The sequence below is a fragment of the Stenella coeruleoalba genome, assembly GCF_951394435.1.
Source record: "Stenella coeruleoalba genome assembly, chromosome: 16".
Classification (NCBI taxonomy): Eukaryota; Metazoa; Chordata; class Mammalia; order Artiodactyla; family Delphinidae; genus Stenella; species Stenella coeruleoalba.
In genome coordinates, this window is record NC_137162.1 from 77578516 (window position 1) to 77592736 (window position 14221).

The 14221-nt window shown below is 42.5% G+C and overlaps 1 protein-coding gene across 6 annotated transcripts in view; it reads right to left on the reverse strand.

Annotated features, from left to right (window-relative positions):
• EDARADD (EDAR associated via death domain) overlaps positions 1–14221 on the reverse strand; it is an 82899-nt gene that overhangs the window by 25312 nt on the left and 43366 nt on the right. For 5 of the 6 annotated variants that reach the window (XM_079899535.1, XM_079899538.1, XM_079899533.1 and 2 more), the window contains one exon: positions 10136–10194. In XM_079899535.1, coding sequence (XP_079755661.1) covers positions 10136–10194 — 59 coding nt within the window. The remainder of the gene's footprint in view (positions 1–10135; positions 10195–14221) is intronic. The other variant, XM_079899536.1, reaches the window with a different exon arrangement.

The window sequence follows — 14221 nt, forward strand, 5'->3', positions numbered from 1 at the left end:
AAGAAAAAATAAATAAAATTTCATTTCTGGGAAGTTCATTATAGAAAAAAGGGACTCAAGGTCCTGAAATGATGACTGTGGTTGGGTGGCATGAATCTGTAGTGGGAAGAGCAGTTTGCGTTTCATCATTTTCTCCAGGAATCAAAAACAGAGAAAGGAGGAGGTCCTAGTCCACCTAACCTAGGGCTGGGCAAGGCAGGGTCCACCCAGAATCAGCAAGAGCATCACCAAAATGCCTGATGAGTGGAGGCTGTTAGCAGCGAAACTTATGGGCAGAGGGAGTGAGGGGGAGGAAGAAAGAAAACAGACCCGGTTTGGTCTCCGATGTGGGAGGGACTGTCCCCAGGGATAAGATGTGATGGTTCCATGTACGGCAGAGCACAGTGAGAAGGCAGGCAGGTCACTGGAAGATACAGCCCAGAATAAATAAATGGAGGCTAGAAAAAGTAAGGTGACACAACTTGAGGCAGTTCAATACCAAATGGGAGATAGAATCAGATCATTTTCTGTTTTAGGCAAACTTGTCTAAGGTATTAAAAGGCAGGAAGAAAAGATCCACAGCCCTTAAAGATCCTAGTCAAGCTCACCTGGTATTATTCACGTAGTTGTCACTTTCTAATGGTTAGTGCATCTATTCATTGATTCTAACGTAGCACCTTCCATCACCGTGTTAGAGGAGAGATAGTCAACTCTGTAGACTGATGGGAAGGTAGATAAATGAAGCACAAAGGGAGCAGGGAGACTAAGGAGCACAAAGCAAGAGAGATTAGAGACTGAAATTCATAGAATCGAACAGGTGATTCCCATTCTAGCAAAACCAACCCCTTGAAATTCCTTCTCTCTCCTCTAAATGCCCAGACAGCTCTGTCTCAAGAACCAACCTTCTGACAGCCTGTTTAAAGAAGGTGCAGCCTGTTTGGACTGGGAGATGGTGATTGCAAGGCTAAAGGGAGTCCCTCTCACCAGAGTTAAAAATACCAAGTGTAAGGAAATTCCCTGGCTGTCCTAATGCACTTCCATTGCAGGGGGCCCGGGTTCGATCCCTGGTCGGGGAGCTAAGACCCTGCAAGCTGCATGGCACAGCCAAAAAATAAATAAAATAAAATAAAGGAACTTAATAAAATCCAGATCAATAATGTAAAATTCACAATGTTTGCCATGCAATAAAAAATTAATAAACATACAAAGGAGGAAAATCTGATTAATAACTAGGAGAAAATATGTCAATTAAAAAAAACCCTTAAAAATACCAAGTGCAGGTTCTGGGCAAAGTTCTCTAGTTTTATCTGGTTCCCCATCTCTAAACTTCACATCAGGGGCGAAGTAAGGAATGACCAAGTATTTCCTAAAAGCAGAACAATCTGATTTTCTCTTAGAGAACAAACGAAAGGACCCGCCAATCTATCAAACAGATCTTGTTGGAGCTTGAAAGGATTGCTGCATATCCAGAAGGGCAGGTAGGGGCCTGCTGGGCTGACTCAGAAGATACCATCTACGGCAAGTGCTGGTGGGGTCCATTCCCTGTCATTAAAACACACGGACCTGCTTCGGGTTTGCAGATGGTCTCTGCCAAGGCAATGAGGCTGCTGGATGGGATTCTGCCACCCACCTCTCAGTCCACTTTAAAGACAGGAGCAACCCCTCCACTTACCAATTTTGTTCCAGGAGTGTTTACCCTAGCGCTAGTCTGCCAGACTGACAGCACTGAGCACTGTGGAAAAGCCTGTCTCCCTAGATTTAGGCCAGGCAAGAGGCCCAGCAGCCACTGGTAACACCAAGTGCTACCGATTCAGAAATGCTAGGCATGAGGGGGTGGATGGGGGTGGAGGGATGATGGACAAGGCCCCAGGTCCCAACTCAGCCTCTCAACCACTGGCTCAGGTCCCCTCTGTGAAACAACATGATTTCTATGGTCCCCTTCAGCTCTAAAGATGCCAAGTTGTCAATTTGAGCATCTGGGCCCAAACCCACTTTCTAAATGGTCAGGATTAGCAATGCCAAGCCTCCCCGCTGATTTAGTACCAGGAGGCACCAAGCTCAGGAGATAAGGTATAATATAGACAGGGCTCCGGCCTCTGTCAGAACAGAGGGTGTGCGGGAGAGCTGGGAGGAAGGTGAGAGCCCAGAGGGTATGTGAAGGGCCAAGGCTCCAGGGGAGAGACCCGCCTGAGATACAAAATATGTGTCCTTGTTTCTTTGGTGAATAAGTAAGATACAAAATTAATCTCTTGGGCCGCTACTTTAGCATCAGTTGTTAAAGCCACTTTTCTGTCTTGGCTATCATATTATACTTTGTATAATACTATCAACGGACCAGCATGCTTGGAGTTTCTGTGGTTTAAAACTGGATGTATGTCCCCTGCCTGCCATTTACTCTGGGTAATATAATGTGGAACTTTAAAAGGCTTGTTTAATTTCGAAGACATCAATTAGCTGTTGATAGGCTTTCGATAGATAAGACAACATGTTTTTTAAAATTTTGGTCGTATTTATGACTAGGAATTGACTTTGAGTCCTTACAGCTTGCTTAGTGGAAGAACAAACTGTCAGCGTGGCCTATTAGGTCTAGCCTGGAAATGGAGATGTAAATGTAGTCTAAGGAAATATATAGCCTTATATGGTGGGGACGGATACTTGGACATCCACCATAGCAGTACTGAGGACAGTAAAACAGTTGAAACAATCTCAAAGTCCCATAACTGGGAAACTCAAGTAACTCTATGACACAGAATATAACAGGATAGGGGATGGGATGTTTTCCCACTGTCTTAAGAGTTTTAATTGGGGCCCCAGGCTCAGGACAATGGTATGCATACACCCCACAGAGAGGTCCCAGGTAAACCCCAAAGGACCAGCTGAGAAGGGCCAAGAATAGTGGCATGAGCCCCACCCTCAGCTTATAGAAGAGGAAGAGATTTCTCTGAAGGACTCAGTGGAAGAAGTGAGAGTGGGGGCTGCTTTCCTTCCTCTGCCCATAAGGAGGAAGGGGCAGCTCTCAGCCCCACCCCCCAAGCCAAGTGAACGGGGCCTCAAGGTCACCACTTGTTGGGGGTGCATGCCGGAAGGGGAGACGGCCTGTCACTCCTTAGCCTGATGCTTGTTGATGTGTAGATACCCAGAATGCCAAACCCTCTGCCACTGGGAGACACTACCCTGTGTGTACGAGGAGAGAGCAGCCAGCTGGAGCTTTCCTGACAGTCGGACAGTGGGGTGAGCTTGCCACTGCCGAGTGGACCAGAGCCATCTTGAAAGGACCCTGTCCAAGGTAAGAGGTGCAGGATGCAGGCCTGGGAGAGAAGGAGCTGGGGCTAGCTGTTGGGGGCAGCTGTGAACATTCAGCTGGGAATGCTTTGCCTGTATCAGGTAATTGCAGTGTTGAATTCCCACCTGCTGGGGAAGGGGAGGAGAACCAAGGTCACCTGCCCCTCTTTCGGGCCTCAACATTTCAGATCAGGCCTGAGTTGGAGGTGAAGAGAAAGGCTTTGAACTTGGATGAGAGATTTAACTACTGTATGGAGTTCATTTCATTTAAGAGCTTAAAAAAAAGATGAACTCACTTTTTCCCCACTGCCCAGATAAGCTACTTTCTTATTTTTCGACAGTGGCCCCACTATGCACCTGGCCACCAGCTGGAACTCTCTGAAGCAGATCTCCAACCCTCCCTTCTCTTCGTTCCAAGTCCTGTCAGACACTGAATCCCTGACATCTCTCCCTCAAAATGTGTTATGTCTTGGTTCTTCTTTTTCTTTTTTTTCCCAAGCATTTTTAGGGGTTGAATGGTGTCCCTCCAAAGACGCACACTGGAGTCCAAACCCCCAGTACCTCAGAGTGAGACTGTATTTGGAGAGAGGCTCTTCACAAAGGTGATCGAGTTAAATGACGCCACGAGGGTGGGCGCTAAACCAATATGACTGGAGTCCTTAGAAAAAGGGGAAATTTGCACAGAGACAGGCACACGCAGAGGGATGATGTGAAGAGACACAGGGAGCAGACGGCCGTCTACACACCCAGGAGAGTAACATGGCACAGATCTTTCCCTCACGGCCCTCGAGAGGAACCAACCCTGCCCACACCTTGGTTTCAGACTCACAGGCTCCACGCTGTGAAACAATGCATTTCTGTTGCTTACGGCACCCAGCAGTCACAGCGAGTGAACACTAACCCCTTGGAATTACAATCCCCGCTCTTCTTTCTTTTTTTTTTTTTAACATCTTTATCGGGGTATAATTGCTTTACAATGGTGTGTTAGTTTCTGCTTTATAACAAAGTGAATCAGTTATACATACACATATGTTCCCATATCTCTTACCTCTTGCGTCTCCCTCCCTCCCACCCTCCCTATCCCACCCCTCCAGGCGGTCACAGAGCACCGAGCTGATATCCCCATTCTTCCTTCCACAGCTGCACTGGGGCCCCTGGGATGAGCTTCCTATAACAGGCACTTGGGGTCTCCCGGCCTCAGTCTTTCTTCCTACCCATCCCCTTGACGAGCCACTACAAGGATAACCTTTCTAAGACTCTCTTTTTATCCCATCATTTCCCAGGGCCTGGAAGATGAAGCCCGTACTTCCAACGTGGCCCTCAAGACTCCTCTAGAGCAGCACCTCCCTCGGTGGCAGTTAGAGAAAACGCTGACTGTTGGGGGACAGGTATGCTGGGGTGGGAGAAACAAGCCTTTCGCTGATCAAAGAAGCTTGCTTACCTGTTGAATGACCTCAGTAAATGTCTTCTCTCTGTCTTTTCCCTCTGTTTCTGTGCTGAGACTCTCTGAGAACCTAAGGGAGAGTCTCTTAGCTTAAACATTCCGACTCAGCTTTCCTTCCCGGAGATTTAAAAACGCCCAATTTCACTGAAAGCTCCAAGTGTGTATCACTGTCCCCCCAGCACCTAGGAGAGTAGTGGTGAGACATTCTTGGACTCAAATGCTGGATGGATGGATGGATGGGTCATCATCTATCCACTTGCATCTATTTCCAATTTATCAAGCACTGTCATACCACCACCTAGTTCACGAAGGCCTATGGCCTCCCTGCTGTATGAACAGAACAAACTCTTTAGTCCCCTAATATCTTGGCTGGATTTCTTTTTATTTATTTAAAATTTTATTTTATATTGGAGTATAGTTGATTAACAGTGTTGTGTTAGTTTCAGGTGTACAGCAAAGTGATTCAGTTATACATATGTATGTACCTATTCTTTTTCAAATTCTTTTCCCATTTAGGTTATTACAGAATACTGAGCAGAGTTCCCTGCACTATACAGCAGGTCCTTGTTGATTAGCTATTTTAAATATAGTAGTGTGTATAGTCAATCCCACTTCGATGGATTTCTTCCCTTCCTGCCCCATCCAAATGTCATCATTCAAGGCACAATTCAAATTTGACATCAACTAATTCAACTTCTTGCCTTTACATCTAAAAAAGAAGTTTCCATCTTTCCCCTTCTTCTAGCCTTGCCTCTGAAAAAGAGCTGAGGTTCTTACTTTTAAAATGCTAACTCATCTCTCTGTACCTTTGATAACTTTATTTATCTAACATAGGGGCACATATATCTCACCTTCCAGATTACAAATTCCTTGAGGGAAATCAATGTGCTGTGTCTTCTCCACAAGATATTGCTAAGGATGTTATCAATAAACAGTTGCTAAGAAAATTAATCCTCTCTACCTTCCACAGGGAAAACAAATCCCATTAATTATTCCACTTCTCTTTCTTCTCCCTCTTAATTTTTAATCTCTCCACTCCTGGTGATAACTTATCCTTTAAAATCTGTTGTTTCCCAACCTTAAAAAAAGAAGCTTTTCCTGTATCTTCCAACACCTTCAAATAAAAGTTTACTATTTTTTCCTTGCTACCTTAATGAATTTGACAGAACTACATAAACTTTCTTATCACCCACTCACTCCTTCAGCCTTTTGCAATTATGTTTTTGTCCCTATGATCGAGTTCCTTCCTGAAAGGTCCCAGTAACGTCTGAAAGGACAAATCCTCGCCCTTGACCACAGGATGATGCTGACGGCCTTTTCCTTGGCACGTGAAGCAATGCCCAATCCTGGCCTTTTTCTCTCTTTACTCAACATGTATTTATTGAGACTTTACTATGTGCTAGGGATGGAGGATACACTTACAAGCCAAAAAACATAGCAGTCCCTGCCCTCGTGGGGAGAGACAATGAAGCCATCAGCAAACATGTGACTGTAAACTGGGAAAGTGCTGCAAAGGAAAGTACAGATGCCTCGACCACTGACAGTGTTCTTCTCTGGCCACTCCTCTGTCTGCCTCTGAGCTCCTTTTCTTTCTCTGGCCTCCAGATTGTTCTTCAAGGCTCCAATCCTGGGCTCTCCTCTCTGCTTTTGTCGATGACTCTCTCATCGACAGTCCCATCCTCCCCTTGGGCTTCAAGTGTAACCTGATGCAGGAATCCTAATGCAGCCCTTCCTATCACACATCTCACATACCCCAAACTCTATAGACCATTATCTCCTTTTTCCACAGCCCACAAACAAACAACTCTCAATTCTAAAAACACACAAATCTTATCGTCCTCCTGAATTCTCTATTGATATTGTTAGTAGCATCCCTCTCCCAATCACAGGCCTAAGACCTGGTCTCATCTTCTCTCCAGTCTCCCAGGGTCCCAGATACAGTCATGGGACCATCCCTTAAAACCACCAATACCTTCCATCTGCCTCTCTCTGGAATTCAAGGCTCTGGGACCCCAGATCCAACAGATCTTCCAGCCTCACTGCCTACAATCTCCCAATACTTCAGCTCCAGGCAAAGTATTTCTCCCTGACTCTTCTCAGAGCCTTTGCTTACAGCATTCCTTCTACCAGGAGTGCTCTCACCCTGCCCTCAGACACACATCCTTGAATCTATTTCTGTTATCAATAAATATCAGAGGTGACAGTATCATGCAGCCATTCAGACGGATGGTAAGGCCATGTAGCAAACTGGATGAAATGTTTGTGAGATAATATTATATAACAAAAGCAAGATATAAAATTGTCTGCAAACAGTTTCTATAATTATCCTTATGAAAAAAATGTATAAGTGAATACATCAAAATGACAAAAATAGAGTATTAGAGTGGTGCGATTTTGGATGAATTTTTTTGTTTTTCTAGATTCTAAATTCCATTTAGTGTGGTTTTTAAAATATATATATACTTCAAAATAGTTTTAGATTTACAGAAAATTTGAGAAGATAGTATAGAGCATTCCTGTACACCCTACACCAGTTTCCCTTATTACCAACGACATAAATTAGTATCACACTAATAATACCATATCATACCAATAACTTAATGTGGTTTTTAAACCTTAAAAAAAAAAATTACAGTTTGGTAAAACCAAAAAAACAGTATAAATAGAAGAAAATGTCATTTTTTTCATAACTTCTAACTCCAACTTAGCATCCTAATATTTACTGTTTTTCTTACTACCTCAGTTTCCTCTTGGCATGGATCCTTGGCTACAAACTGGAACAAATTTTGCTTTACTATAATTTGTCATACATGTGTGCCTGTAGTTAAAGTAGTTAAAATTTTATTGTTTGACAAAGGTTCTGGGAAACATTTTCTGTAACATAAAGAACGGTGAGGGTGAAAGAGACTCTTCGCTCCCAATGCAGGGGGCCCGGTTCAATCCCTGGTTAGGGAGCTGGATCCCACATGCATGCTGCAACTAGGAATTCGCATGCCACAACTAAGGAGCTCATCTGCCACAACTAAGAAGCCCATCTGCCACAACTAAGGAGCCCATCTGCCACAACTAAGATAAACCAAACCAGCACAACCAAATAAATATATAAATAAATATTTTTTAAAAAAAGAACCATGAAAAACTTTTAAACAGCTGAACCATATCCACATTTAGAATCTAATGCTGTGTACACTGCTTCTCCGGGTCTGGAAGCTCTGCCTGGGGTCTGCCTCCCCCCACTCCCCCTGGTATATTTCATGTCCAAGAATACCCGGTCTCAGAACATAGGCTCGACAAGTACCAGCTGTAACAAACTGTAGAAGTAGGATAGCTCTAATAGATGGGGTATTGATTTTAAATCACTAAAAGTAAAGGGTCCTTTATGAAATTTTATGACATGTCAGATTTCCATTTTGATGCCAGGACACCACAATGTTTTTCCGTGGCATCATTCAAAAAAGGTGGCTAAAATTAAGTCTTCAGTGAAGTGGATTTTAGTTTTTAAATTATAAAAATCAATGAAACGGCAAATGGTAATATTCTAAAGAATGTATTTTCAACTTGCTTTTAATGTCTGAGCTATAGAAAATGAAGCGTGGGGATGTTTTTGTTTTTGTTTTTTTTAAACGTTTCTCCCCTAGTGAGTTTTCTTTGTTCTAACTGCCAAGTTGCTTTCAAAGACTCTTTCTGGATATCTAGCAGTTAGAACAAATCCTATAGATTATGCAAAGAAATAACCAACTGCAGTAGGTAGGTACAGTGCTACTTTTTATAAGAATGTAAGACACCCTGTTTTAAAACAGAACTTAAATAAAAATCTCAAATAGGTTTTTCCCGCTTTCTTGAGCTGATAAATCTTTTCCCATCTTTAAAGATAGTCTACTTGATAAAGCCAGAACTATAACACTGAAATCAGAAAAAATACTGAACAGTGTCCTAATGCATATTCTGTACCTAATCTTAAATGATTTTGGAAAATCACTAAAACTAAACAAACAACGTAACATTTTTGTATCTTCAAAGGAGTCTGTATTGTGTTGCAAAAAATGTGGGGAGCAAAACTTTATTAAACAAATTAAGGATTTCAAGAAAGGAAAAATTTATACTTTAAGTTCACTAAAATAGCTCAAATTCAGTCAATATCAAAGTCAATCACTAGACTGTAATTCCAAGAAAAATGCTGAGTATCAGGATTAATAAATAAGAAAATAATATTCTCAGTGGGCGACTGAAGACCCCCAAATCAAAGTTAAAAGTAGCACCACTGGGCTTCCCTGGTGGCGCAGTGGTTGAGAGTCCGCCTGCCGATTCAGGGGACATGGGTTCTTGCCCGGGTCCAGGAAGATCCCACACGCCGCGGAGCGGCTGGGCCTGTGAGCCATGGCCGCTGAGCCTGCGCGTCCGGAGCCTGTACTCCGCAGCGGGAGAGGCCACGACAGTGAGAGGCCCGCGTACCACAAAAAAAAAAAAAAAAAAAAGTAGCACCACTGACGATTTTCAAGAGAATCATGTTTATGATTAAAATTGCTTGCTTTATCAACTATTGTATAACTCTGCTTTACTAAAAAAGTGATTTGATTATCCAAGAATATCACTATTAATGATTACTGACTGATGTTTTAAAAGGAAGACTAAACAAAGCTTCAAATTTGTCTTGCTAAAAATTAACTTGGTATCAATATTATAAAGAGAGCAGGACCCAACCAGTCTATCTTCAGGCAAGACATCCTTTTTGAGACATTTAGTGTTCTAACTATAGTTTAACAGATGTGAGGTATTGTGCAGTTTTGCTAATGAGCTTTGAGTGAGTAAACAGAGATAGGCTGGAAAGTACAAGTAGTAACTGAAGCACACGGTGACCCCAGGCAGCTTCTGGAAGGATGTACCTCAAAAGGTGAACAATGGAATGTGACAAGCGATTCTCAAGCTTTTGGTACATTTCTGTTGTATCTGAAGTTTAAAATAACAGTCTTTTACAATCAGAAAACAATAGATGTATTTTGGAAAAGGACAATTAAAATAATATGTTAAAATCTGACATCTGATATCTGAACAAAGTAAAAGTTTTATAAAACATTACAAAAATGTTTTTAAACTACCCAGTTTTGTTGAGGCTTCTTTAAAAAGTTCCTATCCACAGCATACCAACTACACACGAAAGAAAGCAACTCTCTAACTCAGTAACACTGATGGTTTTTGGCATCTGGATAAGTATTTATTTCCAAAAAGTGGATTAAAGCTACCTCAGTTACTCAAAGTAACAGAAGTTGTATAGATGTGCTACATTACTGGGATGCTTAAAGATCATTTCCAAACTTATCTAAAAATCCTGTTCTTTCTTTATTTTTAAAGCTCTGGAAGACAATTCCTAAATAAATTCTAGTTAGATTAGCATGTACCTAAGGGTAAAAATATAACTGAAATTATTCTTACCTGGTGTTGCACATCAGAATTTGTTGGGCAGTTCAAACTAATTGGATCACACTCCTCTGCTAGGGATTAAAAAAAAAAAAGATGCAAGCTTGATAAAGAAAGCACATACTCCGTGGTTGTAAGGCCTAAAATTAAGACTCAATATTATGTGCTGTTTACATCTGGTAAAACTAGGAGGATGCTGAATGGCCCAGCTGCAAGTTCCCCTCCCCGCTCTGCTCCTGTGGATAAGACCGCCAGCTAAACAACGCTCCTTTTCAAGGGGACCAGGCATAGTCCCTGCTTATCCCTGAGCAGTGGGTTTCAGTTCCCTGCCAGACCACTGAATTATTCAGACAAGTCATCATATCCTTCCCTGGGAACCAGGGGTCACACACCCTCTTGACAGGACAGTGCTTGTCACCCACAGCCCCTGGTTGTTCACTCTGTTCCCAAGTGCATCCCCCATGAGACCCTGCATGGGGTGCAGCGTTCTCCCTCCCCAGGCGGTGAATATCCGTGACTCACAAGCTACTGTCAATCTCATCTGCCCAGTGTCAGGTGTCCTGTGTGTGGCCATCCCCATAACCCCAGGGCAGGATCCCTCCCTCACCAACAGGGTGAACAGGAGGTAGTCCAAACACGTTCCCCTCTGATAATCTTACATCAGATTCCATGGTGTTCACTGTTTGACAGTTTACTAAATCTCTCAGAGAGCAGAGTGGGATTATACTTGTCTTGATAGCTCACCCTCCTAAAAGTCAAACCGAAACCATTTCAGTTCTATGGTTAAAGTGGGGATTGCCAGTGAAAGTCAAAGGAACATGATAGGCATGTGAAATGTCTAACACCTTTCGGAATTAACTGGTAGGAAGGAAATTCCATCCTTACGTTGTCTTACATATGTGTTAACTTCACAGTTCCCCAACTTGTGGTGAAGATTGTACAAATGCATTAAAAACTGATTTTGTTCCATCAGATTTTAATCTTTAACCACAGAATTCAACATCCCACTCTAACCTTGAAAATCGCCAGTAATATATTATGCTATGAAAGAAATGTTTAGTGGCATGTAAAATTTTAGAGCTAATAAAGCTCTTAATAGAGAATCATTTAATTCAAGGTTCAAAAGTTAGGACTGAGTGACAGATTAATTCATCTATTTATTTTTACATTCCTTAACATTCATTGACCTATTATAGGCTGGGCTGATAGATTTATTCATATAAGGGGCTATATTTATCGCTGCCTACACAATTCTGACTAAAGGCAATTTTTTCCTTAACATCATTATCTGCAAAATTTAAACTAAAAGCACGGTCTCTTATTAAGATTCCATATGGTATCTTTTTAAGCTGGAGCAGTAGAGAGCTTACCTAGCCTTCTGTTTCTCAAGACAGTCCCAGCTCTCTAGCAACAGAATCACCCGGGCTGCCTGTTAACAATGCAGATTCCTGGGCTCCACTCCAGACTTTCTGAATTGGAATCTCAGGGACCCAGAAATCTGACACCTAACAAGCACCCCACAGAATTCGGATGCACACTGATTTTTCACAGCAAAACGTCACAGACATGTGACTTCAGTCATACTAATTCTCACAATGGCCAGTGTCATAATTGTTAACCCAGCATTATTGGACAAGTGGGGCTTTTTATTTCCCAACGCAATGTTAGCCTGAAATTAAAAAGCAACTTTTCTTACATGGTCCCCCAAGCACTCCTGTGGTTGCACCCCTCTCCCTCCCCGCTACCCTCCATAAAAGAAAACACCTTCGGGGCTTCCCTGGTGGCACAGTGGTTGAGAATCCGCCTGCTGATGCAGGGGACACGGGTTCGTGCCCCGGTCCGGGAAGATCCCACATGCTGTGGAGCGGCTGGGCCTGTGAGCCATGGCCGCTGAGCCTGCGCGTCCAGAGCCTGTGCTCCGCAACGGGAGAGGCCACAACAGTGAGAGGCCCGCATACCGCAAAAAAAAAAAAAAGAATGGCCATCTTTGTATGTGTGTCATAACTGGGGGAGGGGTTGGTTTGCTAAAACAGGAGACTGTCAGGACTCTCCGTCACGGCTGGGTGGAAGGCAGTGAACTTGTGGAATGAGTGGGACCAGGTCACGGTAAATCGTGCGGGAAGGAGGGGCTTTTAGTTTCATGTTACAACAAGGAAACCTATCAGCAAGATACTGTCGGTCAACTGGCAAGATGAGAAATCGTCTAAAATACAACACATTGGCCTGCTAGTTTTCGGGCAGACATTTTTACCTAGGAATTATTTTGGTGATCTCCTGAGTACTTGTTTATTTTCTCCTTTTTCAAACGGAACTACTACTTCTGCATTTAGTTAACGAATTATTCCAAATATCATCCATACTTAAGTTCAAATTTCTCAAAATAATTAACAATAAAATCAGTCTAATTCTCTTTAACTTTACATCTGTTATTTAAATTTTTTGAATGGAAGGGCAGTAATGCCAGACAAGATGAAGATGGTAAAATCTTGATTGCTTTATGATGTAGTTATGTGCAATTTCCCCTCACTAGGAACAGTGCCTCAAAAATCAGAATTCTTTTTCCAAAGACATTTTTCTCTCAAAATATGAAGAGTCACATTCCCTTCAGAACCCTCAAGCCAGCAGTTTCTACGAGATACAGGAATTCTGTGATATAAGATAAACCCCAATCTTAAATTAGCCCTGAGTTTGGTGCCTACAGATCCTCACAGAGCACCTATCATAATAGAAGCCTGATAGAATGAACCTCCCGAATCTCTAAAATCAGGGGAGGCAGAAGCTACACATTTGTTCCCGACAAGAAAACAGGTATAATAACACGTTTCACCTCAAAAACGTGCTGATCGTTGAAATCACACTGGAGTCCCACAGTTGATTTATGGGTAAAAGCACATTATCGAGAGCCACTCTAGTGTGGACCGTGTTAAGGGACTATGGTGTACTGTCCAGGGGAAAAGCAGGAGTATACTAGGATTGTAATGAAGACTTTGTGAAACATGCTCATTTTCTTAAGAAAGTACATTTTGAGGACTTTTAAAATCATATGGAAATGGTTCAAGCTAATTACAAATGACTCCTCTATTAAACATAGTAGCCCCCCTAGAATTCACGTAAGTGTCAGAGTCTGAATTGTTCTTCATATAATTAGATTACATTTACTTTTTTAAAAAATAAATTTATTTATCCATTTTTATTTTTGACTGTGATGGGTCTTCGTTGCTGCGTGCGGGCTTTCTCTAGTTGCGGCGAGCGGGGGCTCCTCTCCGTTGCAGTGCACGGGCTTCTCATTGCGGTGGTTTCTCTTGTTGCGGAGCACGGGCTCTAGAGCGCAGGCTCAGTAGTTGTGGTTCGCGGGCTCTAGAGCGCAGGCTCAGTAGTTGTGCTGCACGGGCTTAGGTGCTCCGCAGCATATGGGATCTTCCCGGACTAGGGCTCCAACCCGTGTCCCCTGCACTGGCAGGTGGATTCTTAACCACTGTACCACCAGGGAAGCCTACATTTACTTTTAAGCTGCAAATTAGTCTCTTCACTAATTATATATGGGCTTTGTTTCCCTAAAAACAACTTCAGTGAGAAAATTACCATAAGCATTTAACGATGATACTGGCTCCATTATGGTATGTTTGAAAAAAATACTGCAGACATTAAATTGTTATTAAATGCAAATGTTGGATATTACATAGAAGACGATGTATTTCTTGGAGATAAGAAATTATGTGCTTAATAACACTTCCCCTCTCCCTCTCATGAATAAGGACAGAGGAAAGATCTGGAGTTACTTGTCAACTCACCACCATTTTAATTAATTTTAATTAAGGTTTTGTAAAACTCAAATTCTAGGAGAAACCCAACGGTACAGATACTGTATTATCAGGCTGCTAAGCAACAATCTTCTCTTAAAACAGAAAATCATGTTCAAGAGTGATAGAAAAGGTCTTCGAATAGTTGCTGCGGCCCAGTCTACCTAAAACGGTGGTTCCACTCTTGCCTCTCCACTACAAAAGCTTTCAACAGTCCTCTACCCTGATGGCTCACGATTCTTTTGCCAGATTTCCCTCCACACCTGTCAGATGCTTGTTGGGAGTCAGGTGCTGTTCCAGT